This window comes from Arctopsyche grandis, chromosome 7, assembly GCF_051622035.1.
Source record: "Arctopsyche grandis isolate Sample6627 chromosome 7, ASM5162203v2, whole genome shotgun sequence".
Classification (NCBI taxonomy): Eukaryota; Metazoa; Arthropoda; class Insecta; order Trichoptera; family Hydropsychidae; genus Arctopsyche; species Arctopsyche grandis.
Genome location: NC_135361.1, coordinates 27,687,251 through 27,714,334, shown reverse-complemented (window position 1 = coordinate 27,714,334; position 27,084 = coordinate 27,687,251). Strand labels below are relative to the sequence as shown.

The 27,084-nt window shown below is 34.0% G+C and overlaps 2 protein-coding genes across 3 annotated transcripts; both read left to right on the top strand.

Annotated features, from left to right (window-relative positions):
- The first annotated feature begins 1,190 nt into the window (after positions 1-1,190).
- Positions 1,191-11,659, top strand: LOC143914466 (uncharacterized). The gene is made up of 16 exons (XM_077434693.1): positions 1,191-1,694; positions 2,908-2,929; positions 3,024-3,211; positions 3,284-3,490; positions 4,030-4,191; positions 4,267-4,385; positions 5,179-5,355; positions 6,214-6,379; positions 6,962-7,159; positions 7,247-7,353; positions 8,691-8,853; positions 8,927-9,194; positions 9,331-9,480; positions 9,543-9,675; positions 10,955-11,086; positions 11,159-11,659. Exons 1-16 carry the CDS (start codon positions 1,649-1,651, stop codon positions 11,375-11,377), a joined length of 2,457 nt encoding a protein of 818 aa, XP_077290819.1. The 5' UTR covers positions 1,191-1,648; the 3' UTR covers positions 11,378-11,659.
- A 1,719-nt stretch (positions 11,660-13,378) lies between these two features.
- On the top strand, positions 13,379-25,590 carry LOC143914464 (uncharacterized). Of its 2 annotated transcripts, none has more exons than XM_077434690.1 (16): positions 13,379-13,512; positions 16,563-16,587; positions 16,955-17,142; positions 17,217-17,423; positions 18,999-19,163; positions 19,246-19,364; positions 20,686-20,862; positions 20,960-21,125; positions 21,846-22,043; positions 22,143-22,243; positions 23,413-23,575; positions 23,654-23,921; positions 24,110-24,259; positions 24,323-24,455; positions 25,030-25,161; positions 25,273-25,590. In XM_077434690.1, the coding sequence occupies exons 1-16, from the start codon at positions 13,467-13,469 to the stop codon at positions 25,504-25,506; spliced, it is 2,472 nt and encodes an 823-aa protein (XP_077290816.1). In that variant the 5' UTR covers positions 13,379-13,466; the 3' UTR covers positions 25,507-25,590. The 2 variants fall into 2 exon arrangements, with proteins under 2 accessions (XP_077290816.1, XP_077290815.1); XM_077434689.1 differs by having other exon boundaries at positions 13,414-13,512; positions 20,686-20,866; positions 20,964-21,125; positions 25,273-25,589.
- Positions 25,591-27,084: the final 1,494 nt, after the last annotated feature.

Genomic DNA, 27,084 nt, shown 5'->3' with positions numbered 1-27,084 from the left:
ACCGATACTAAGTTTCAGTTCGATAAGACTAAGGCTTCCAATCCCGGGATCCTGGTGTTTTCTGGTACCGTGAATCCCGGTGCTGAAACTAGTCTGAATACCGGGATTACGGTGCTGGCAGAAATTTTTATAAAAATATTATTTTCACAAAAATAATATGGAAAAAAACATAAACAACATTATATAATGGAAATGGTGGGATGAGCAATGACAGTCATAATCCATTTGTTTGCCACCCGTTTCGGCGCCGGCTTGCCGTTTCCACGAAATGGTATGAACGGCCTGTATTGTGTCCCAGATATTGTGCTCAACCGCAATTATATTTGAAGCATATTTTAACTGATTCGAACTCAGAATCGACCACTGATCACGTTTTCGTGATCTAGAAAAAATGTGTGTGTGTGTGTGTATGTTTCCGTTTGAGTGTCTGTATGTTTATTGTGTGTCAGTGTATTTTGGGGATTTTTTGAACACTTTTCGTCCTATCGAACTGAAACTTAGTATTCCTGAAATTTTTATCGGTATACCGTAATTTTTTTTCAAATTTTTAAGTTAACCGGAAATGGTACCTCCTCTTATAGGTGTCCTCTTTCTTTTTAAGTTTTTGAATTAAATTATCTCCCAAACCTCTCATCAAATCGGACTGAAATTTCTTACTTGTAATAGAAATTATTAATATTTTATTATTAATAAACCAATATTTTTTCCTAAACCGAAAGTAGTACTTTTAATTTAGAGAATCAAGATTTTTTATGTTTTTCTAATAAATCCTTTAATTTTTTGAACTGAAATTTTATCAAGTTATGTATAAAAGTTGGTAAGTATCCGTCAACCAGAAGTACTTTATTTAATTACATTTTCGGATGTGCTTTATTTAATCTTAGAAATTTATGGATGCGAACCGAAAATTTAAAAAATGTAGCCAAACTTTCAAAATCCGTACGCCAATATGGGAGTAATTTTTGCGTGAAACATCGGAAGTGTTTGCAAAATGCAATTGAACGTTTTTGAAATATGAAAACATGCAATTGAATTTTTTTCTTATACATTTGAAATCCCGGTGCTAGCACCGGGATCCCGGGATCGGAAATTTCCAGCACCGCAATCCCGGTGCTGAAGTAACCTTCCGGATTGGAAGCCCTAGATAAGACTAACAGTGTTCAAAAAATCCCCAAAATATATAGACACACACACACACACACATTATTTTACAAATCATTAAAACGTGATCAGTAATCGATTCTGAGTTCGAATCAGTCAAAATCTCGAGTTAGAATTTTCGTTTGATCACAAAACATCATCTATTGTTACTACGTACATACATAGTTAAAGAAAAAATAACGTTGAAAGGTTATCTTATTGATGAGTGAACTTCATTTGCGCTATAATTAAACTTGTTTATTACAATTTTCCTTATTCCATATAGCCTGACTTCCAAAAGGAGAGGGGGAAGCATAAATTATTTATTAGTTTTTTCAATAACTAACAATTTTGGAAATAATTATCGTAAATCTAATGTAATTTTATATGCAATCGAGTTTATCATAAGGTGTCGTCTTATCGAATTTAATAATAATATTAATAAAGCAAGTCGCTTCAGTATGGAACTTGACACGACCGGTTTAAGACGTAAAAATAAACTGCAGGTATGCTTCTTCGGGCCAAATGGATTTGGGTGTTGTTAATCTTGTCAAGTAAGTTTGTTTCACTTATTGTTTTGAATAACTGCAATTATACATTTAATTAACAATGCAAAGTATAATATATTCATTTCCATCAAAACGACGCGCCTCTCAATCTTCAAGATTCACTTTTTCGATTAGTAAAATTTCGCGAACCCAACATACCGAGTACATTTACATTTTACTTCAATCGAACATGTGCACTTGCCTTTACATACACGAGTATAGAATATAAAGCGACGAGTATTCTAATACAGATACAAGCATTTTTATACAATGTGAATTCATGCAAACATCATCCACAGCGACATCTATGGAGAATTTTTTACAGCATTTTATTATGCAAATTGGCGAGCCTCAAGACGAATAATAACTTGAGATTTTCCCGAGAGATACCTATACTCTTTCGAAATTATATACATATATAATATTAAACGGGCTCCATCACGGGACCGAAAGTGAAACGCCCGAAAACGCAAATATCAGAAGGCAAAGAAAATCGAAAATCGAAAAATCTTAAGTCGAAAAATAAAAAAAAGGATCTCTCCCGCCCCGTTGTACATACTTACTTAATTTGCGCGAGCATGATACAACAGGAACAAGAGGAACAGGCTTTTCCTCCCGTATTCTGCACGCGCACATTAAACAAGGCTGTATGACAAAAAGAGAGATAATTTCACCGCATGCCACTCATATATATTATATATATATAGTACCGTTTACCATGCACCCTTTTTTTGATCTTTCGACTTAAGATCTTTCGATTTTCGATTTTCGGACGTTTCACTTTCGGTCCCGTGAGGAAGACCGTTTAATATTATATATATATATATATATATATATATATATATATATATATATATATATATATATATGTATATATATATATATATATATATATATATATATATATATATATATAATTTCGAAAGAGATTTTGTATGTATGTAAGGTTTAATATATGTATGTAAGGTTTAATGTTTGTATATAAGGTTTGTGTGGTAGAATCCGTGACGTTGAATTTAATAAAAAAAAACAAATATTCAAAGAAACTTTAATAAAATAAAACTGTTCAAACAAATTCAAAAAATTATTTATTATTAGATTAGAAAGACTACGAAATAAACTAGCAACAACAACACTAAGTAAGAAACTCATCTATTCTTAGTGTTGCCGATTTAAATATGTTAATATTTATAATAATTTGAAATATTGATTTTTTCAGATATCAGTGTTCTAGTTCAAGGGTAAGTGGATATACATACATATGTACATATTATATACAAAATGCTTAATTATTTAAATGCAGATTAGATCTTATACATATGTATGACGTTTCAGATGTAACGCTCCGTCAAATCCAGAGAAAGGCTCATATTTGATCAATGGAATCACTACTACCGTTGGTAAAAATGTAAATCCTAATTCTTCCCTTACATATGAATGTGATGATATGTACACCAAATCTGGAAGTCAAAATATATATTGTGGAGCAAATGGAACGTGGATCGGTAGCATGAAGTGCTCTAGTAAGTTACAGTGAATTATCGTAAAATGTTCAGCTTTCAGATCCATTTTAACCACTTGGGTGTATTTTACAGAAAAATGTGAACTTCCCGATTTGCTCACTTTAGACTTCATTTGTCGGTTAAACAGAAAAAATATAAAATGCGAAAATTTAATGGACCATGGCACGGCAGTCATACCAAAATGTAAACCGTTTCATAAGTTGAACAAAAATCAAAATCTAAATGCAGTGACTTGTAATAATGGACGTTGGTCCAATGATTTGAAAGAATGCACTACCGGTAAGTTTATAATAGTTTTTTTTAAATACTGTTGCGTAGGGATGGGTGGAGGATCCAAGTAAAAGGCCAAAGTCGTGTTACAGCATTTATTGGTGATTAAGGAGATACACGCACTGGCAGTGCTCCGTCCAGAATGTCCTGATATCGCCTAAGTACCGCCTTACATATATCGGGTCGGTCGTTCAAGGCATCCGGTTACTTCCCTATTGTTTAGGCATGTACCCGGATATGTATTCCCACGACCCAGTCCCACGGTATCGCTGTCGGTTCTGAAAATTCTACTGGAATGAGACCGCTACCTCCGCTGAGTGCATTCGGGGGAGATAATCCTCGAAACCAATTATGACGGTCACACAGTTTCTGGGATGCTACTCGGCCTTATCCGAGTGTACGTAACAATACTAATGAACTGATTTCGAATAGTAGATATTGAAAATCAGAATCTTTGTAAATTTTGTGTCAATTTTAATTTAAGAACTTCATGATTCATATCCAATTTAAATTGTGCGTTTTCAAAAAAGTAATGCTTTTTTAATCAGATTGCGGTATGGAGAAATCCAAGAAAGATACGATGCTTCAAAATTCTAATATGGAAGGACGAGAATCTTCACCTTGGCACGTGGGTGTGTACCAGTTAAAAAATCAAGTATACGAACAAATTTGCGGTGGCACGATAGTCAGCAGAAAATTCGTCATCAGCGGTATAATAATGTTTATAAAGTAAAATTAAGTTATCAAAAGTCGTTTTAATTATTTTTTCGTATATTTTTTTAAAGCTGCACATTGTTTTCAACAAACTCCGTACGAAGATTTCTACGCCGTATCGGCTGGGAAGATTTATAGGGCATGGGATCATGAAGAGAAAGACAAATACCGTTACATTCAAAGGAAAATTGTATGATAATGTTTTTCAACAATAAAATCGTATTTTGATAACAAATGGATAAAACTGGCCTTTAGGCAAACTACTGTTATCATTTAATATAACGCTGATTACAATGAGCAACAAAAAAAACTATCGATTAAGTAATAACGGGGCGGAAGCTGTCCAATCTGTACTAAATTTGATTTTTGATTTTTGATGCTTTCTTTTCGTTTTACGATATATGTATGAGCTTTTAAAAAAATTCGCAATTTTTTGGCTTTTGCCGTTTTTAACTAAAAACATATGTATGTATGTAGTATCGCTGTGCCAAAAGTGTGTATTAGAATCGATAGCCAAGTGTTTTTTCGATTGATTATGATTTTTAATTGCTATATTCTTTACTTAAAATTCGCTAGATCATTAATAATACGTATTTTAAAGCAATTTAAAATCACAATTGATAGAAAAAACGTCTGACTATTGATTCTAATTCTCACTTTTGACACAGCAATACTAAATTTTGAGTTAACACTTTACAAGCGGGTAGGTCAATAGGCGAATGCGCAATGCAAAAACTGCAAAAGCCAAAAAATGTGGAAAAAATTACAAATTTTTTACAACGCCCATATCTCATAAGCAAGACGAAACCGAAACAAAAGTCATTGGTAATGGTCGAAATGAAAAATCATTGGAATAATAAAAATTAGTAAATATTGATTCGTCTCCACTCCGGTATTTAAAAAACGTGATTATTTGTTGCTCAGTGTTATCAAAACAATATTAAATTTATAGTTTGAATTTTTTACACCCTTTGTTTCTTTAGATTAAAGAAGTCATAATTCCAAGTACTTATTTTGGTTTGGACAATTATTTGGAGGACGACATTGCTGTAGTGGTTGTGAAGACTCCTTTCGATTTTTATCCACAAGTTCACGCTGCTTGCCTTGATATTAACAACGCAGATTTGAAAGCCAACATTTCTCAGAACAGTGCTGGAAAAGTGAGTATAATTTATCATTGGTGTTCGGTGTTGGCTGGGTGCTAGTTTAATAATAATAGACTGCTCCATTAGTTTACAAAGCAAGAGAGCAAAAAAGCACGATTGACAAGAGTGAACCATTTTTTGTGCCAAAATCATCGTCCCAATGCCGATTTTTGCTTATCATATACATACATACATATACATATGTATGTATATGTATGTATACATACCAGTGGCATTTCGTAGAAATCTCCCTGTCTTCATCGCACAGCCTTATTAGCCATGTATGTATGTAGCCATGTATGCATTGTTCTGACTTTTTATGTGTTAGCTCTGTACAGTTGTAGTTAAATAGAAATCTATGGAAATAAGCCTAAGAATTTAAGGCGTTTAAACTCTTTTCACGGTGTAACTGCCAGGGCTGTGGAGACGGAGTCGGAGTCGTGGATTCGGAGCATTTCAAGCGTCCGAGTCGTAAATCAACCGATTCCGACTCCTTTTAATCACTATTTTAATTAATAGTATTGTGGTCTGCGTTAACTGGAGTCTCTAATTTTATTGAAGCATGTAAATCGACTAATAAATTTAAATTTAATAATTCATTTATAAAAATTATGAAATTAATTTAGGTACTTTTATTATAAATAAAATCGTTGAATTTCATATTTTTATGTGTTTTGGGCAAAACTGATGTTTCTTTCGTCTCATACTTTTATTATTCTCATTTTTTTTTTATTAAAGTGATTTGCATATTTGTGGATGAAATTGACGTTTTCTGGCTCTCACTTCTTTTGTATATATGTACATATATATGTAATGTAATGATACAGAAATTGAAAATATGTGAAATGAATTAAATTTATATATTTTTCGCAGGTTGTGGGCTGGGGGGTCACCAAAGAAGGAGATCCATTTTCTTTATCGAATCTGCTTATGAAAGCAGAAATACAACTGATTAATCGCAGTGTTTGCATAAATGATGTTCCAAGAGAGTTCATCAAATTTGTGAGTCCGACCAAATTCTGTGTGAAGGGAGTCGGAAGTAAGTTTGATATTGATCGAGACTTCGAATAATTCAACAGACCTCATTCAAGAAATAAACATGCATATAACAATTGAATAAAGTGACAGCTCTGGAATAATGACAGTTAGCACTTGCCTTACTGTATCAAAAAAATCAAGCATCGAGATTTCAAGCTTCCAGTTAAAATGTGTGTTTTAATTAAGTTAGAATATTGCAAATTCTGCAACACCCATCATTCCAAAGTGAATATCATTCACACTCTGACCGTCGAGCGCAGCGTACTGAATGGCCCCTGTCCCTTTAGCATCTGTGAAGCACGTGTACAACTGGCGTACCCCAAAAAAAATTATTTATGTTGATATTGATCAATTTTTTTATTTCCTAATAACATAATTCAAATCATTGAGGTTTTGATGTGGAATACATAAAATATGAATACCCTACATTCAGTATATTTGGAGAAATAAAATAAAACATTAGTTCTGGTCACTCGCTATCCATCACAGTGCGGCAAGTGTTAAACTGTATTGATTGCCTCCAAGACCGTGTCTCAAGCTGTCATTATGATGTTGATATATTCAAATAATTGCCACTTTCCAGATATGACAGTTTGTAATGGACACAGCGGCGGTGGAATACTTGTCAATGTTCCGGATAAGGGAACTCCTCGATGGCATCTCGTGGGTGTAGTCAGCGTTGGAATTCTTAACCACCTAAGGACTACCTGTCAATCTAACACTTACACTGCTGTCACTAGCATCTTCAGTCATACAAATTTCATTATTAACGAACTGCAAAGTAAATCTCAATTTAATTTATTAGAATAGTCAAACGAAAATGTCAAAATTTTAAAACCTTTTGACCAGTATGTATTCTTAATTGCAGTTAATGACTGCTCACTACCAGATGGCACTCTGGGCATATGTAAAAATTTACGCGAATGTGAAAAAGTCTTAGAGCAAATCAATAATAAAAACGGGACGAATCCAACGGTAAATTTGAATTTTATCTTTTCTTGGTGTATCATATCAGCGGAATTGCAATTTTTTGTATATAATCAAATCTTTATAATTTGTATTTAATTATATATCTATAACTATTATGGACGTTACGAATATTTTCTGGAGACAGAAAAAAGAAGGATGATGATCAGAGGAAGGCGTTGGCTGGATGCTTTTCAAATAACAATAGACCATCCATAGATTTTCAAATAACAATAACAATACTCCATTGGTATCCAAATCGACAGAAAAGAAATCGGTAAAAGTCAGAATTATTGACAGGGCGGACCCTCGAGGCTCGGAAGCGAGGCTCGGTCGACCCACTCCTTCCTGTGATTGGCTACTCTTTGCGATGCCAATAGTATTGCCATACCCTGAATTAACTCAACTTTTACCTGATGAAATACTCCGACATATACTGCCTGGTTCGTATATAATTTCGGACGGTTGGGCAGCGTACGGAAATATTCCGAATTCCGGTAAAAGTGGTTCACCAGGATAATTTCGTGGATCCAAATGATAGTGAAATACATACGCAAGATGTGGAAAATATGGGGATGCGTATGAAAATAAAGATGAAGCGTCAATTTGGCACAACGCGTGCCCGTTTTGATTCATATTTATATGTATTTGTATTGAACCACAAACGAATGTGTGTACATATATACCATTTACAATATGTTTAATATTTCCGTACGCTGCCCAACCGTCCGAAATTATATGCGAACCAGGCAGTATATGTACATATGTATGTTGGAGTATTTCATCAGGTAAAATTCGAGTTAATACAGGGCACGGCAATACTATGGGCATCGCAAAGAGTAGCCAATCACAGGAAGGCGCGGGTCGACCGAGAATAGAGGGTTCGCCCTGTCGAGAATTCCGACTTTTACCCAAAAATCATGGTTTTTCTAAGCAATTGACAATAGTGAACCATTTTTTTGCGAAAGGCATCTTCCGGTGATGATCGAAAGTAAGCGTTGACTGGGTGCTTTTCAAATAACAATAGATCACTCTATTAGTGTTCAAGAGCAACAAAGCATTGGTTTTTCTAAGAAATTAACTAAGGGCCGGGCCGCACCGTGCAACTTTGTCGGCCGACTTGTTGCGCGACACGAAAAAATGTATGGAAATGTGTGCGGAAAACAAGTTGACGAGTGTGGCATGTCCCATCTACCTGCATGCATTGGCCTGGTCGCCCTCAACCAAGTTGTTCGCGAGTTGGGCGGTGCGGCCCGGGCCAAAGGTGAACCAATTTTTGAACGAAAAGCATCTTCCGAACGCTGATCTTTCGAATTCCACGTCCAATAAATTACTTTTTCTATCAGATTTGTAGTGTCTCTGGTTTAAAAACAATGGTGTGCTGTCCCAGTGATGCTCCGACTTCAACGACAATGCCACCAAAACCAACAATCCCTTCGACTTACAAAGAGTGCGACTTTCCAAAAGATGCCATCACCGTCAACAGAACCGGTCAAAAATCATGGAACAGTAAGTGGCGGATGAAATAAGCAACGCATAATTATGATGAAAGATTAACTTTATATTGAGCATATTGTTTAAGAATGCATCGACCTGGCTGATTCGGTGTTCCCATGTGTGTCACTTGATCCAAATGTTAATTCACCCAAAATGAGAATGGATACGTGCAAGTATACTGGCACCAAATTAATAATCGAAGGTAATACAGCCAAACCCGATGAATTTCCGCATCAGGCACTGCTCGGCTATGATAATAGTGTTGATAGTAAAATTGACTGGAATTGCGGAGGTTTTCTAATCAGTGAGCAATGGATCGTAACAACTGCGCATTGCTTTCATACAACTTCTGGGTAAAAGAACATTTATTTGTCCTACCCAATCCTTTGAAAACAATCCAATAAGAAATCCCTGGCTTCCAAATGTTTTGCTCCCAAGTCCCGACTCATAATTATTATAGTTACATTACACATGCGTATTTTATTCCAGGGAAATGGTCAAATATGTAAAACTAGGAGATGAAGGCACGGATAAGCATACATCTGAATTTCTATTCAATGTGATAGAAAGGGTGACGCACCCCGACTTCAAGAGAAATTCCTTTTATAATGACATAGGACTTCTAAAACTGGATAAAAAGTAAGATATACAGTGAATTGCCAAAATAAAAAATATAAATAAATAATAAATTTTGATTTTAGGATCAAATATAGCGAAACAGTACGGCCTGCTTGCCTACACGTGGGTAATCAAGTAGATGACCTAAAAGTCATAGCCACTGGTTGGGAAAGTACAAATAATAGAGCTCATACTAACAGCAACAATATACTTAAAGTACGTATTTCAAGATTAATATACGTACTTTTATCATCATCATCATTCACAGTCATTGACCATCCACTGCTGGATGAAGGATTCTCCAACACGCTCCCATTCTTCTGCGTTTTGAGCGGCTTTCATTCATCTCATCAACATATTTTTCTGATTTCATCCTCTCATCTCCTATGTGGCCTTCCATGGATCCTTTAACATTATCTCGGGTACCAGTCGAGAACATATTTCGTCCGGTGACACAACAACTCGTTCACAGATTTTCTGTAAACCGAGGATGCGCTCCAGGCATTACGTATACGGCCATCTCTTTCTCACCCCGTCTGTTCACCAAGATCTCGTTTACTATGCCATTACGTATGCAGCCATCTCTTTCACAGACCGTCTGTTATCGGTGAACAGACGGTCTGTGAAAGAGGTGGCTGCATACGTAATGGCATAGTAAACGAGATCTTGGTGAACAGACGGGGTGAGAAAGAGATGGCCGTATACGTAATGCCTGGAGCGCATCCTCGGTTTACGGAAAATCTGTGAACGAGTTGTCAGGTAACCATTTTTCTGATTTCATCCTTTCATCTCCTATGTGGCCTTCCATGGATCCTTTAACATTATCTCGGGTACCAGTCGAGAACATATTTCGTCCATCTATCGTCCGTTCTTCTACCTATTTACGTGACCCACTCATTGCCATTTCAATATCTCTACTGTCTGCCATTATATCAACCACCGTTTTCATACTTCTAACCCACGTATTCGGTTTACTCTCTCACCTTGTCATACCCAACGTACAGCGTTCCATACTTCTTTGAGTGCACTTGATCCTATGTAACATTCTAACGAGTATGTACATATATCATCATCATTTACAGCCATTAACCATTCACTACTGGATGAAAGCCTCTTCAAAAAATCCACTCGTCTCTATTTTGCGCAACTCTCATCCATCTCACCTCATACATTTTCCTTATTACTCTACCCATCTACCCTTTGGTCTTCCTTTTACCCATCTCTCGGGCAAAATTCTAGCACTTATTTTGTCCACCCTTCGTCCATTCTTCTAGCCACACTCTTTACTCTATCTACTTTATCCAATATATCACATATATGTATGTGAGGCCGATAAGTATAGATAAATTCTCATTTTTCAACATATAACCAATTATGTTTGTGTATGTACATTTCATTCCACAGTACTTTTTTCAATTAGCAATCAGTCTATTATATCTACATACATATATTTTCTATGCCGAACGTGTGCCAATAATTCCAAAAAAAATTTCAGGTTATTTTAGAAAAGTTCACATTTGAGGAATGTAGTCAATTGAATCCTCCCAGTAAAAGAGCACTTGATGGCATCAGAAATGCCACTCAAATATGTTATGGAAGCAGAACAGAAGTGAAAGACTTTTGTTATGTACTGTATTTTTCTTAAATAATACATATATTATTTGGTCGGCATTTAATTAAAATTTATAATCACTTTTAGGATGATGCTGCTAGTCTTGTTCAGATATACAATTATGGGGTACATTGCACTTACACTGTCATCGGAATTAAATCTGTTGGAAGACAATGTGGAGTCATTAACAAGCCGGCCATTTATACAAAAGTCTCAGCTTTCGTGCCTTGGATAGAGAGTGTGGTCTGGCCTAGTTCTGATGAAACACCTATAATATTAGATAAGATATCCAATAGAGGTCTATAGTGTCTATGTATATAGATCTCATTAAGATTTTAAAAAATATCCATTTTCATTATTATATGTATGATATGTAATCATTATTAAGAACAATGTAATAAAAATATTGTATCATTTTTCTATATGACATTTCCTTCAAGCAAGTTTTTGATTTATTTTTTAAACTATGCCATAATAACGTTACATATATATTTGTACTTTATTTTACCCAATACTTATTTTGCGGTAAGAAAGTAAGATTGTAATGAAATGTTTAAATATACATATATTTTTTTACTTTATCTATACAAACAAATGTACATATATGATAGGGTTGCCAACTGGGTTATAAAAAGGAAATTTTTCAAAAATATTTAATTTCATTAAGTAAAGCCTCGACATTAACACTTGCCGCAATGTGATGGATAGCGACTGACCAAGACTTATATTTTATTTTATTTCTCAAATATTTCACAAATATACTTAATGCAGAGTCTTATGTCATTACGAAATTAAAACATTGATCAGTATTAACAGAAATAATTATTTTCGCGGTCCCTTATACACATGTCTAACAGATGCGAAGGAGAGAGTAGGAATTCAGTACGCGCCCCGCTCAACGATCAGTATGAGAATGATATCCGCCTTGGAATGACAGGACTGCTACTTATTTCAATAAAATGATTTTATAGCTAATTACAATACTTAACCTCGCAAATTTTTTATTGCTACGAATTTGCATTTTGGACGCTGTGCGTCCATCACAGTGGCTAGCGAATTATTTTAGCACAGTAAGGCAAGTACTAAGAACTGGTTCAAAGTTTAACATACATATGTACAATCGTTTAGAACACTCGCCAGGATTTCGGAACTCACGGACCACCAAATTTATAATTTTTCATACCGCGGATAACTTATTTATTTATTTATTACAATTTTGCCATATAGACATTACAGAGTAGTTCCAAGTCGTCACTATGGCTAAACAAAAAAAGTATAAAACAATATGAAAACAAAATAAAACATAATAACAAACAAAACTAGCATAAATATAATATAAAACAAATCTAATATATCATTTCGAAAGAGACCTTGTATGTAAGTATATATATATATATATATATATATATATATATATATATATATATATATATATATATATCTTTGGTTGGGAACTTCGTAAACAATACAAAGTTAGCCAGCAACATAGCTCGGTCGTTAAGCTTCTGCTTAATGTCGAGAGGCGCCGGTTTCGATCCCATGAGCTGACCTCGATTGAAAAGAATTTTTCTGAGTATATCTGTAGTGCTGCTGATCAGACCTGGATATTTGTGACTCCAGGTCGATCGTTTCCTATCAGAGTTTGCCAATTTTCTCTGATTTCATTGTTGAAACGGTTCCCGGTAAAATTGGCTAAATATCCTTCCTACCTACTATGTCACCACTATTTGAGATTGATTAATGTATGTACAATTCATGTATGTCTCGTTAATTAGCGAGTTTTTCAGTGTCTCGTAATTCAGCGACTTGTATAATAAAAAAAAAATCTGCAATGTTTGTAATTAGCCAGGAAGGCGCATTGGGGTTACCTGAAAGGCCTTACAGTGTAAATTAATACGGGAGGAAAAGCCTGTTCCTCTTGTTATATATATATATATATATATATATATATATATATATATATATATATATATATATATATATATATATATATATATATATATATATATATATATATATATATATATAAAAGTTTCTATGTCAACAATTCATTGGTTGAATGTTATATTTTTTTCGATTCATATAAATTTAATAAAAAAACAAATGAATATGTTTTATTGGATTCGCCATGTTGAAGATGTTTATATTACAAATACTGAGCGAAGCCGGGTAAAACAACTAGTACAATATAAAACAAATACTCGTATACGATTTTAAGGAAATGTTTCAGTATTTGGTTTAAATTGAAGCTTTTTCGTGTAAACAAAATATGCGAATCTAGAAATGGGTTCGTCATGTGGTCTTATCGAGTATGTAAATTAGATAAAATAAAAACAAGTCGCCTCAGAATTCGACTCGAGACGATCCGCTCAAGACGTAAAAATAATCCGCAACTATGCTTACCTGGATGAGATGGAATTGGATATTAATAATTCTATCAAGTAAGTTCATTTCATTTAGTTTTCAGGTTACCTGCATTTATCGATTTAATTTGTTAATTAGTAACTTAACTGTGAACATTATATTTAAAACGGCTGACATATGCATAGAAACATATATGCGTATAAAGACAATATATAGGTATATTTATATAAATATATATGTACATATTTATGTACCTATATAATATAAAGCTCTCTAAAACTTGAATAGGTCTCATAAAGTTTTTCATTATATATGTATGTACATTTAAATGCCAAATATAGAAATTGAACGTTTCACCACTCATGTATTTGTATGTTATATGACCTTATGATCTGATGTGAGCTACGTCATTGTGTGATAACATTATTTTAATCAATGCCAGGTCTAAAAAATAGTATGTAAATATTTCAATTGAAATTGTAAGTAATTATAATTTAATTTTCATTTACATAGTCGATCTTATTTTTGATTCATTAGATTACAATTAAAAAAAATATAAATACAATTCGCTTTAATTCTCAATAATTTTAATACATGTTGAAAAATACCAAAACTGTCCAATCAGTCGACTTTAAACCGATCATTGCCCTGTTCTGGGAAGAGTGGTTTCAAACGTGTATTCGTGAAAATGGCATTTGAGTGATATCATTTTTTACAACTAAACAATTGAGAATGGAATACTTTAACTTTTATTTCTGTGTCAACAAATAATGTTCACCCAAAAAATTTATGGAGTACCATTTAATTTATAACCACCCATTTCTCGTGAGCCACCCTGTATAAAAGATTTTTAATTCCCGTCCCCTTTATATTGGTAGATCGCGATGATTTTTTTAGAAATACATGTCATAAGTAGAGACACGTATTTTGGGCGTCTATTTTTGTCAATTTTAGCATTTTCATTTTAGCCTTTTAGGGCATCAAAAATGTTCAATGTTTGGAAGGATATCAGCACTTTTTTGGACAATTAATAGAGAATATAAAAAGTGAATCCACGCAAGATATATTGCTATTATTGATGGCAACAAAAATTAAATATGAAGAGTTTGAATGTGCAGCTCTAAAATTTATTTGGTGACCCATAGTGTGGATGCTGAAAGGTATTTTAGTAAATACAATATAATTGTTACCGATCGTCGCACGAATCTCAAATAAGAATCTGTAGAAATATGCTCCATGTTGAGTTTTAATAAATTTTAATTCGTATTATATTTTTATATTCATGTTTTTTTCATTGTTATTTTAATTTCAAAACATTTTTGAATTTTCCTATTATTTTTTAATTGTTTTGTCTTTGTCTTTAAATTGTATTTACATATGTAGGTATATAAATTTTATTAAAATTCATCGAAATTTTTTATTATTTATTTAATTAAACTCTTCATAAAAATAGATGGTAAATTGTACATTTTTAATGCCCTAAAACGCTAAAATGCAAAAATTGACAAAAATAGATGCCCAAAATACGGGTCTCTAGTAACAACACAATTAAGACAATTACCCTTCGATAACCAAAGAACTTACATATATGTGTAATAAATAGAAGGCGCTCAAAATCCTCCTCGTTTTCATGTTTGTCGAAAAAGGCGATCTCGAAGTGGACTTGATTTAATGACATTTATTGTTTTTATTATAATATTAAGTGACCCATGTCCTTCCCAACCTTATTTAAAAAATATTTAGTAAATCTGTTTTCAGATATGCAATAAATCTTCGATATTTTCCAACCATTGAAGCAGCTCCATCGCATAAAGTGGTATTTGGCCTGAAAACCTGGCCAAAAATATTTTTTTACGTTTCATACCAAAAAATTACTTTCTTTACTATTACATGCGATCTATTGACGATTGTAAAAAATCTTAAAATTATTGATAATTTTTCGAAATTTCTTAAGTTTCGCAGGAGGGCACTTTGTAACAGTTACTAGTTTTTTTCTTCTCAATCTTTGAATTTTTTAATAAAAACCTTTCGGTACTTCCTCTTATTATATCATGTGGATGCGTTCGGGTCATAGACATGAAAGACTGAAAATAAGTAAAAACTTGGAGTTCCAAAATACGCTTATTATTATTGATTATTTTTAATACAATTAATTATTATTGATTAATATTTATTATTTAAGGGGCAAATTCGGGCAAACTTTGTTTTACTGGAATAAACGTAGAGATCACGTATATTTGATTCGGCTAAAATAGACACAATACGTTTTAAAACATTATTTTGGGAGAAAAGAGTAAAGAAAACCTAAGTGAAAATATTAGGATTTGTTGACAGATCGAATCATGTAAAATAAAATTTTAAAAGGAATGAAACTTAATTTAATCAAGTGGACATATCTTGTTCTTCAACGTCTATACAAAGTTTTTCCACCAAAAACACTTTTAGCATAAATATAATCACAGTTGTTAACAACAAAATGCCGATAACGAAAACAAGCGTATCACACAAATGACAGGATTCCACTGCGACTACATTTGACAAGTGAGCTTAATGGTGAAAACACACCGCAATGAACGGCACATCATGCGCTTGACTCCCCGCTGTGGGTAGTTTTCTACATTTCTTCAAATATGGGATACACCGCTATCGATTACTGTCAAGCAAGGATAAATACAAGGATACAATTTTACCGAAAACCCTGCAGAGGTTCATTTTAGGGCGAGGCGTTCTGGGCGTTCCATGAATATGTGCAAGGCACGGCCCATTTTTTTCGCATGGTTAAAAGTATCTAAAGAATACCACATGCCACGTGCATCGATGTGTGTTTTCTCCCTAACCCAGGTAACGTCAACGTCATATTTATCTATCTGCTTTGGAACCCCAACATAAATTCAATTTTTGAAAATTTAAATTTTTGATTTTTGGCCAGCTTTTAAGGCCAAATACCACTGAGGCATCGGATTCACAAGCTAGTATATTTTCCGAAATTCAAACGTATATTCAATTTGATAACAAATAAAACACTAAATATTCAATTAAAGCTACGATTAAGAATGATCCTAAATATATTTTTTTGATTATATAAAATTAAATTTCCCATAATAATTTGAAATATTATTTTTTTCAGATATGAGTAGTGTTCTAGCTCAAGGGTAAGTTTATATATACAGGGTTATCACACCATTTTTATTACACACAAAATTATCTTGCTGTTTACGAGTACATATGTATATATATATATATATATATATATATATATATATATATATATATATATATATATATATATATATATATATATATATGTATGTACATATACATATGTACATATTTATAATAATGATACAATCATTAAGTCGCATATTAATTATTGATTATAACAAGACGAGAATTTGATATCGCGTTTTGCTTTGAAAATGTCGATAGTATTTTTTATTTTAATAACAAGTTCCTTCCATGGAAATCTAAAATCATTCAAATCTTTAGAATACCGTAACAGACATTTTTTCGGTGATTTAGATGCATTTCTCCGCCAAATCCAATATTTGGTAAATATTTAATCAATGGAGCTACTGTTGCCGCTGGTGAAAATGTAAATTCGTATTCAACCCTTACTTATGAATGTGATGACATGTACACCAGAACTGGAAGTCAGAGTATGTATTGTGGGCCTAATGGAACTTGGATCGGTTCCATGAAGTGTGCTAGTAAGTGATGATGAATTTGTCATACAAAATGATTGATTTTCGTGTCCGCTTAATTATTTAAATTCCCTTTTCAGAGAAATGTAAACTCCCCGATTCGTTAACTTTAGACTTCACCTGTTCGTTAAACAATAGAAATATAGAATGCGAAAAGTTTATGGACTACAATGCAGTGGTCACACCCAAATGCAAATTTCTGCACAAGCCCAATGAGAATCAAAATTTAAATCCAGCGACTTGTAAAAATGGGCGTTGGACCGATGTTTTGAGAGAATGTACTACTGGTGAGTTGTATCCCCTTTTATATGTTTATATATGTACTGTTATGTACCTCGCTTATCAATGTAGTTCCCACAATAACCGAATTCACTTTCTGACATTCATATACTTGAGTAACAAGCCCATTAAAATTTCTGTAAAGGGATAGTCAGATAAGACAGGAGTGCCGGATTTTGCCCAACCCAGGAATGCCGGACTTTTTCCAACCCAAAAGATAAAAAATCATTTATATACATATGAAGATCACGATTCGATCACATTAGTTAGTCATCACCATCGAGACTCTGAGAGTAGTAATCATTAACATCGACCCCGCAAGTGACGGTCAGCACAGCAGCAGAACAAAGTGAACCAAAGTTAATTATTGAAACAAAGTTTTATGTATCTCATTTCAAATTCATCATCGTTCCATAGTTAAAGTTGCAGTTTATCTACCAATATTATAAATTTAACGTTTTTTAAGATAATAAAGAAATTTTGGTTTGTTAACCAAGTAATCTAAAATATATAAAAACTGCGTCTTGGAACTTTACAGTACATACAAATGTATCAATATTCCTAAATGAAGCTATATATAAAGTATAACCAGCAACATAGCTCAGTGGCTAGCGTATAATGCTATCAGCTAAGGGGTTATGGGTTCAACCCTGGCCCGGTGATGCAGGCCAGAACTTAAGTATATTTTATTTTATATTAAATTCATATTATTCCATGGTGTCATTAAGGGTTTACATCTATATTATTAAACTTGTACATATATAAATTTATATATTATAATTATTTGAAATCATGTTCAAATAGTGGTGATAAAGTTGGTATGGTATGGTGGTTTTGCCAATTTCATGAGGAACCGTTTCAACGATGAAATCAGATAAATTGCCAAACTCTGATAAGAAAAGATTGACATCGAGAATCACAAATATCCAAGTCTGACCAACATCATTACAGATTATACTCGGAGGAAATTCTTTTCAATCAAGTTCGGCTCATGGGAAGAGTCCGGTGACCTCTAATTCCTTAGCATTGACGCAACTACCGAGCCATGCTGCTGGCTGACAACAGTCATTTATTTTGCTTATTTATTTATTGAAAATAAACAAACAACAGATGTGCATAAAATTAAGATATAAATGTAAAATTTAACAATAACTCGTCCAGGTTTGTGAGAGCTCCAGCGTATCCCTTGTTCGGGCACTTACTGAGTCCCCTTAGCCTAATCCGGGGTCTCTATTGTTCACCCACAAATGTACTTAGACAGTAGAAACTCTCTCTCGTGTTCCCACGTTACAGTATATAAATGCATAAAAAAATAGATCATATCTGTTGTTTTGGGACAAAGCCCGTAATGGCAACATCGTACATATGTATAAATTTTAAAAAAATCGGTAGGTAACCCAGCATTGGTATTCTTATAAAAGTTGGTATTACAAAGTGAAATTACCCACCTGTTTTAAAATCGTTCATTAGAAATGGTTATATTTTGAAAAACGTCGATTTCTTAAATTGATTTTTAAGTTTTTGGTCTCATATTATTCAATTCGATTAAAAAATCTCAAATTATATATTTTTTTTCCTGTCAGATTGCGGTAGACAGAATGCTAAAGTTACAACCTTCCTACTAAATGCTGATTTGGAAGAGCGAGATTTATCCCCTTGGCACGTGGGAGTGTACCAGCTAAATAAAAATCAAGTATACGAACAAATGTGTGGTGGTACAATAGTCAGCAGAAAATATGTTATAAGCGGTATAATGATCATAATAATACAGGAAGATAATTTTTTTATTAATATTTATTTAATCTTTTCTTGTATAATATTTACTTAAAGCTGCTCACTGTTTTTTACAAACTCCGTACGAAGATTACTACGCCGTAGCGGCTGGGAAGCTTTATAGGGCATGGGATCATAAAGAAAAAGACGAATTCCCTCATATTCAAAGGAAAATGGTATAATAATGCTTTTCAATAATAAGTAAACTTGAATAAGCAATCAATTTTTATTCAAATGTGTGTATCTTCAAATTATAAGTATGAATTAAGTAGTAGCAACTAGGTGCTGGATGTGATAATTTTCGAATTATCCAAAATTATTTAAAATTTAACAGGGATAAAGGTCGGATATATAATTTAATCATATAAACAATAGAATATTAATTAGGGAACAATAGATACTTTGATAACGACTATTCGTTTGAAACTTTCAAACTACAATAATTCTAATAGATTAATATTTAATATTTATAAAAAAATGTTTATCTTTTAGTTCTTCTAATTTTATATTGATTTTCCAAATTTACATTTTAATAATTTTTAATATATTTAATACGATAAAATAAAATAATAAGATGCCAAATTAGATATTTTCCAAGCGCGCCAAAAACATTATATGTTATGTACATATACATATCAAATTCAAGAAGTTTTTTTCCGAATCAACTGGACCACCCCTGTGTGTGGCCATGATAATATCACATCAATATGAAACTATTGGGGTAATCGGATTATTGCCCAAATTGCAATGGTGCGCACGACAATCGTTCAATATCTGGCACTCTAGTTCTCGTTAGTACAATATTTCGCGTGGTTTACTTTGGATTGTTGGAATTTTTGGGTGCCAGATGTTCCATGATCGAGATTTCAGTGAGTACGCGATATCGTTTTTTGCGGAATAATCACCGAACCATATAAAATACAAAAAGTTTTTTTTCCGAATCAACTGGATCACTCCTGTGTGTGCCCATGATAATGTTGCGTAGGGGTGGGTGGAGGATCCAAGTAAAAGGCCAACAGTCGTTTCACAGCGTTTATTAATGATTAAGAAGATACACGCACTGGCAGTGCTCAGTCCAGAATGACATGATATCGCCTACGTACCGCCTTATAAAGGGTAGATCTCTCAGGACGTCTAATCTGTTTACCTGTTGTATGGTCACGTATTCGGATATGTATTTCCACGGCATTGGGTCTTCCCGTACCGATTCTGAGAAAGGACTAATAACGGTCATTGCTTAGCCTAAATGCACTTAGAGTTATACTTACTTCCAGATATAATCCTGAAAATAAGTGCAAGCACTTAGTTAACCCGATAACAGATATCCGTTGGTCTAAGTCCAAGCACTTAGTTAATCCATTAACAGATAACCCTTGAACGGTCACATAGTCTCTGGGATTCTATTCGCTTAATCCGCGGCGTACGTAACAATAATATAACAACAATACAAAACTATTCGTTTGGATTGTGTATGATGAATTGATACTTCTCTTTCAGATCGAAACAATCAAAATTCCGAGCACTTATTATGGATTCGACAACAATTTGGAAGATGACATTGCTATAATAGTTGTAAGGACTCCCTTCGATTTTTATCCTCAAGTTCACGCCGCTTGTTTCGATGTCAACAATGCAATTTTAAGAACCTATTCCTCTCCCAATAATCCTGCAAAAGTCAGTATATACTTTCATATTTGTAGTAATATTTCATTGATTCCATTTTAACACTACGTAAAAGGTAAAAAGTATGAATTTTCTTTATTTTTGACAGGTAGTAGGTTGGGGGGTCACTGTAGAGGGGGATCAATTTTCCTCATCAGACATGTTAATGAAAGCAGATATACTACTGGTTAATCGCAACGATTGCATAAGAGAGGTTCCAAGAGAGTTCATTAAGTTTGTGAGTCCGACCAAATTCTGTGTGAAGGGTGCCAGAAGTAAGCCCGAGACTTATCGTGTCTAATCAATTTAACAGATCTCATTCTAGAAATAAATAAACGAATGTTTGAGAAAACTCATAACTAGTCTGACTGTTCTAGAATTACGATTGATAAACCCAGTGCCGGCTTTACACCCAATGGCGTCCTCGGGCATTTTTTTCTAAACTCCTTTAGAAAATGGATTATCATCCTCCTTTTTCGGGCCTTAAGACCTTGCTACAGTTTCAGGCAGTGTCAGCAAAAGCATATCAACCCAAATGTTTGGTTATAATTCTTGTAAATTATGGTGTTTTATAAAATTTATTACAATGAGTGGATTAATTTTACCTAGAACTTTATTTGAAAGAAATGCTATTCATTTGATAAGTTCATTGCTAATAATATCAAATTTTGAATTCGCGGTGAGCTTAATTTGAAGTTCGGTTCACTCTAGTACATAGATTGTTTGAATAGAATTTGCCGAGTACAAATATTTGAGTTTAGAAAGTACTTTCTAAGGGGGACTTTGGCGCTCTAATCTACATTTTTGTAGGGCCTTTGGTACTCTAATTTTAATTTTAAAGCGTTTTTGGCGCATCAAGCGGCGCCCTAACTTATTTGGCGCCCTCGGTTGCTGCCTGACCCCCCCCCTAAAACTGGCACTGGATAAACCGTCTGATTGTCACCGTGACTTTGTCTCAAGCTAATGTTGCTATTCAATTAATTGCTATTTTTCAGATATGACAATTTGTAACGGAGACAGCGGTGGTGGTATACTCGTTAGAATTTTGGATAAAGGAACTCTCCGGTGGCATCTCGTGGGCGTAGTCAGCGTTGGAATTCTCAATACCTTAAGGACCACCTGTCAGACCAACACCCACACAGCTATCACCAGTATTTCCAGTCATGAGGATTTCATTATCAACGAATTACAAAGTCAATCTCAATTTTTTTTATCAGGATGAACGAATAAAAGTATCAAAGTTTACAAATATTTCGTACCTAAATACATATACTGTATATATTTAATTGTAGATGCATGTTCACTAATCGATGGCACTCAGGGCGTATGTAAGACGCTAGGTGATTGCAAAAGAGCCCAACAGCAAACTAATAAAGATGGGATAAATCAGGAGGTAAACCCAAATCCAGAATTAATTTAATTGTATACTTAAGTGGTGTTTTATCTAAAAATTTGAAAAAATGCACCTCCCCTCCCCCCTATCATCCTAAAAAAATTCCATTAATGAACAGTATGTCAATTTTTCATATCAAATATCGAATTTTCCATCTTCTCAGAACAGAACTTCTCAATTAAATTATTGTTACTGTTCTTGAATGTGATATTTTCCACCTCAGTTATCGGGGATTATTTCAATCCATCTGTCTGGTAGCCTGCGCTCATCACTATAGGCCGGCGCATCACGGTGCCGTATTGTCCATTTTTATTGTGAACCTTTTTTTATTGCTCTCTAGATTTTTTTTTCAATGTAATAGACAATGGCGAACCCATTTTTTGTTCACAAAGCCCTGGGTCGCGCCTATCTCTGCTCATCACTACTTTTGTAATTGTATGTGATGTATGAATGGAATTTTGATATTCTCTCTTTCATTTGGACCTCGCAGGGATGTTTTTTATTTATGGCTGGTTCTTGTATATTGGTGCTGGCTGTGACTATGTATAAATGTATTTTTCTGTGTATATATACATACATATGTATGTTTTTGACTATTGTGACGCATTAGGGATTCCTATAATGCCACAATGCTCCAAACTTAAATAAATATAAACTATGATAAGGTAAGATTTTGGATCAATGTGACGTGGAGAATTCCGAGTTTGTGGGAAATAACGTTTACGGAGAATGCTGGGGCTGTTCGGACTACTGCATGTAAAAGCACTCGGCTACCTGCCTTTATTAGGAGAGAAACACGATATACTGGACATTCTCGAGAGAGCGGCGTTTCCGTGTGGACCTTTTCAGTCGTAGAATAAATGATTTGTATCCCTGAACCCACCCCAACACTACACTATTTATACAATTATGTGACATACCACATATTTCAATTTAAATTTAAAGGACAATAAACCTTCAAGAGATTTAAGCACTATTTTGCACTTGTTTTGACGGATAGCCTTATATGTATGTTTTTCAGAAATGAGAATTTTGTGGATAAAGGTGGTGACGCTCATATATTATACATGCAAGCAAATTTAATGTTAAATTCAAATTCCAAACCCAAAATAATCGCTACTTCTCACGTCACTTTCTCATATATTATTTCAAGCTTCTATTTCTTTCAGATTTGTAGTTCTTCTAATTCACAAACAATGGTGTGCTGTCCTAGTGATGCTTCAACTACGACTACAGCTCCAGTCAAACCAAGTGGTTCTTCGACGTACAAAGAATGCGACTTTCCAAAAGATGCCATCACAGTCAGCAGAACTGGTCAAAAGGCATGGGACAGTAAGTAACGAATGAAAAAAAGAAATATGCTCATAAAAATCCACTTTCAAATAATTTAATACGTCCGTTTTGTTTAAGAATGTATTGACTTGGCGGACTCGGTGTTTCCATGTGTGCCACTTTCTACAGGTTCGTTTTCCCCCAAAATGAGAAGAGACACGTGCAAGCATACAGGTGTGGAGATAATAGTTGGAGGTATTTCCACCAAACCTGACGAATTTCCACATCAGGCGCTACTTGGTTATGATAACGATTATCGAAGCGAAATTGATTGGTTTTGCGGTGGTTCTCTGATCAGTGAGCTGTGGGTCATGGCAGCTGCACAATGCTTAAATCCTATTAGTGGGTACGTAAATTTTTCATTTTTTTCTATTCAATCATTTTGTAAAGGTATATATCCAGAAGTAAATAAACCTTTGAGAATTTGCAAAATTCCTCCCATTTGAAACATTTCAATATCTGAGAAATTCCTGCTTCCCAACGTCTCGTTCGATAGTTAATTCAGCTAAATTACACATACTTATTTTGCTCCAGGAATATGGTCAAATACGTAAGACTAGGAGGTGAAGACATGGATAAGCATACGCCTGAATTTCTATTTAATGTGATAGAAAGAGTGGTACACCCCAACTACACCAGTAGATTCATTTATAACGACATAGGACTTATAAAACTAGATAAAACGTAAGATATATAGCTATTTACCAATATAAAAAATAAAAATCAATCATGGATTTTTGATTTTAGGATCAAATATAGCGAAAAAATACGGCCTGCTTGTTTGCACGTGGGCAATCAAGTGAATTACCAAAAAGCCATAGCCACTGGTTTTGGAAGTACAGAACCCAGATCTACAGTTTATAGCAAAAAATTACTTAAAGTACGTACTCCAAATAAAGTAAATATGTTCATTTGTGTTTAAAAATGAGTTTTCGTATGTATGTGCCCGTTCAACCGATTTGCGTTGTCTAGACTCTCATAATTTGAAAAACTCGACTGTTATATCACAACTGGCGCACATTGTTGAAAGTATATTTGTGCTTGCTGAATTGTATTCGAATATTATTGATTTAAAACGCCAGTTTGAATATATTACAACTAAAATTACATTTCGAATACAACACACGTGTACAAACTTCAGTTCGAGCAGACGAAAAAACGTGAGTCAAGTAAATGTGAGTCGGTCGAACGGAATAGACCCATTATGTGTACATAAAAGGGTTATCATATATTATATGTAAAACATTTTTTTGTATATTTTAACCTACTAATTAAGCTATTAACCTACCTTTATGAAATGAAACAAATTGAAAATTATTCAAAGAAAACAAATTAAATTAATTTAATTAAAAAAACTAAAAATTATTCTATGAAATTTATCAAACGTCTACTTATGTCAAAATACATAGGAGGCAATTAAAATGTCATATATAATTTTCAAAAAATGTTTTCAGGTTACTTTAGATAAATTCACAAATGATGAATGTAACAAGCAGTATTCTAATACTAAAAAAGCACCTGATGGAATCAGAAATGCCACTCAAATATGTTATGGTAGTAAAACGGAAATAAAAGATACTTGTCAGGTATTGTGTTTTTCCCAGAAAGAAAAATCTATTTAAAATAAGTTTGTTCCCCGAATGAGCTGTCACAAAATGTTGTCTTCGTTTGCATCAATTGAAATTTATCACTTCTAGGGAGATGCTGGTGGTCCTCTACAAATTTACAATTATGGAGTACACTGCACCTACACAGTCATCGGAATTACTTCCGCCGGAAGAGGGTGTGGAATCGTTGGCTCGACATCCGTTTATACTAGAGTTTCAGCTTTCGTGCCTTGGATCGAAAGTGTGATCTGGCCTAGTTCTAATGAAGCTCCAGTATTAGTTAGTAGGATATCTGGTACAGAAAATGTAGTGTGGTCTGATTGAGAGGCCTTAAATATCGATACGCATTATATTGTTACATTATTAAAAAAATTGTGATATTATTTAAATAAAATACAATTACTTTTAAAATTATGACTATTTTATTTTATTTCCCAAATCAGTAACCTTTCCATTGGATGTTATGGTATTGTTACGTACGCCGCGGATTGAGCGAATTGCACTTAGACCAACGGATATCTGTTATCGGATTAACTAAATGCATGCACTTACTTCCAAAGATTATATCTGGACTCTAAGTGCATTTAGGCTAAACAATGAACGTTATTAGTTAGTTCTCAGAATCGGTACGGGGAGACCCAATGTCGTGGAAACACATATCCGAATACGTGACTATACAACAGGTAAACAGATTAGGCGTCCTGAGAGATCTACCCTTTATAAGGCGGTACGTAGGCGATATCATGTCATTCTGGACTTAGCAGTGACACTGCGTGTATCTCCTTAATCATCAATAAATGCTGTGAAACGACTGTTGGCCTTTTACTTGGATCCTCCACCCACCCGTACGCAACAGTATTTATTGTATTTAAAATAAGTGATTGATATTGTTGCGTAAGGGTGGGTGGAGGATCCAAGTAAAAGGCCAAAGTCGTTTCACATCATTTATTGGTGATTCAGGAGATACACGCACCGCCAGTGCTCCGTCCAGAATGCCTTGATATGGTCTAAGTACCTCCTTATAAAGGACAGGTCGCTCAGGGCATCTTCCTTTTTTGACACGTTTGTTTACCTATTGTTATAGTCACGTACCAGATATGTGGTCTCACGCTCTCGCGCAGTCAGTTCTGATAATTCTGGCGGGAAGTGGCTGGGTGCCGGTACCGACCGCTAAGTCCATCCATTGCTTAGCCGACTTGCACTTAGTCTGGAGATAATCCTCGAAACCAATTATAACGGTCGCACAGTGTCAGGATGCGCCGTATCACGCTCGTCTAGATTCTGGGAAATAGCGGGGATGCCACTCGGCCTAATCCGATTGCACTTAACTGGTGGCTCCTTTTACGCATACGTTACAATATCATCAAACAAATTTATATAGCATTCTATTTTAAGTTTTATATAGAATTTTATATAAAAGACAATAGTACTGACTTACACCCTATCGAAAATTTATGGGCCATAATAAAGCAAAGGGAACAAAAATAATACCCTGGGACAAATTATGAAACTAAAGCTTAAAAATCTCGTATTGTCCATGCCGGCACATGTTGCAGCCTTCATAAAAGCAAAAGGAGGGTTCTATATATTGGATTATTATTTATTATTGCCTTTGTTTTTTCATAGAAAAATATATACTATAATATTATATTATTTTAGTTAGATACATTTGAAATTAATAAAAAATATTACACTATTGTACATATATTTTTTAAATTCTTATCTCGCCTTAATTTTAGAATACAAATAATCTTTTTCAATCGCAAACCATGTTAAACTTCAAGTTTCACTATTAGATCTATTGATCCGTCTAGCTTTTTTTAACTTATGAAGTTCTGTCTCATTCAGTGCCGGTTTTAGGGGGGAACTGGGTCGGACGGCGCTTGAGGGCGCCAAGTAAAT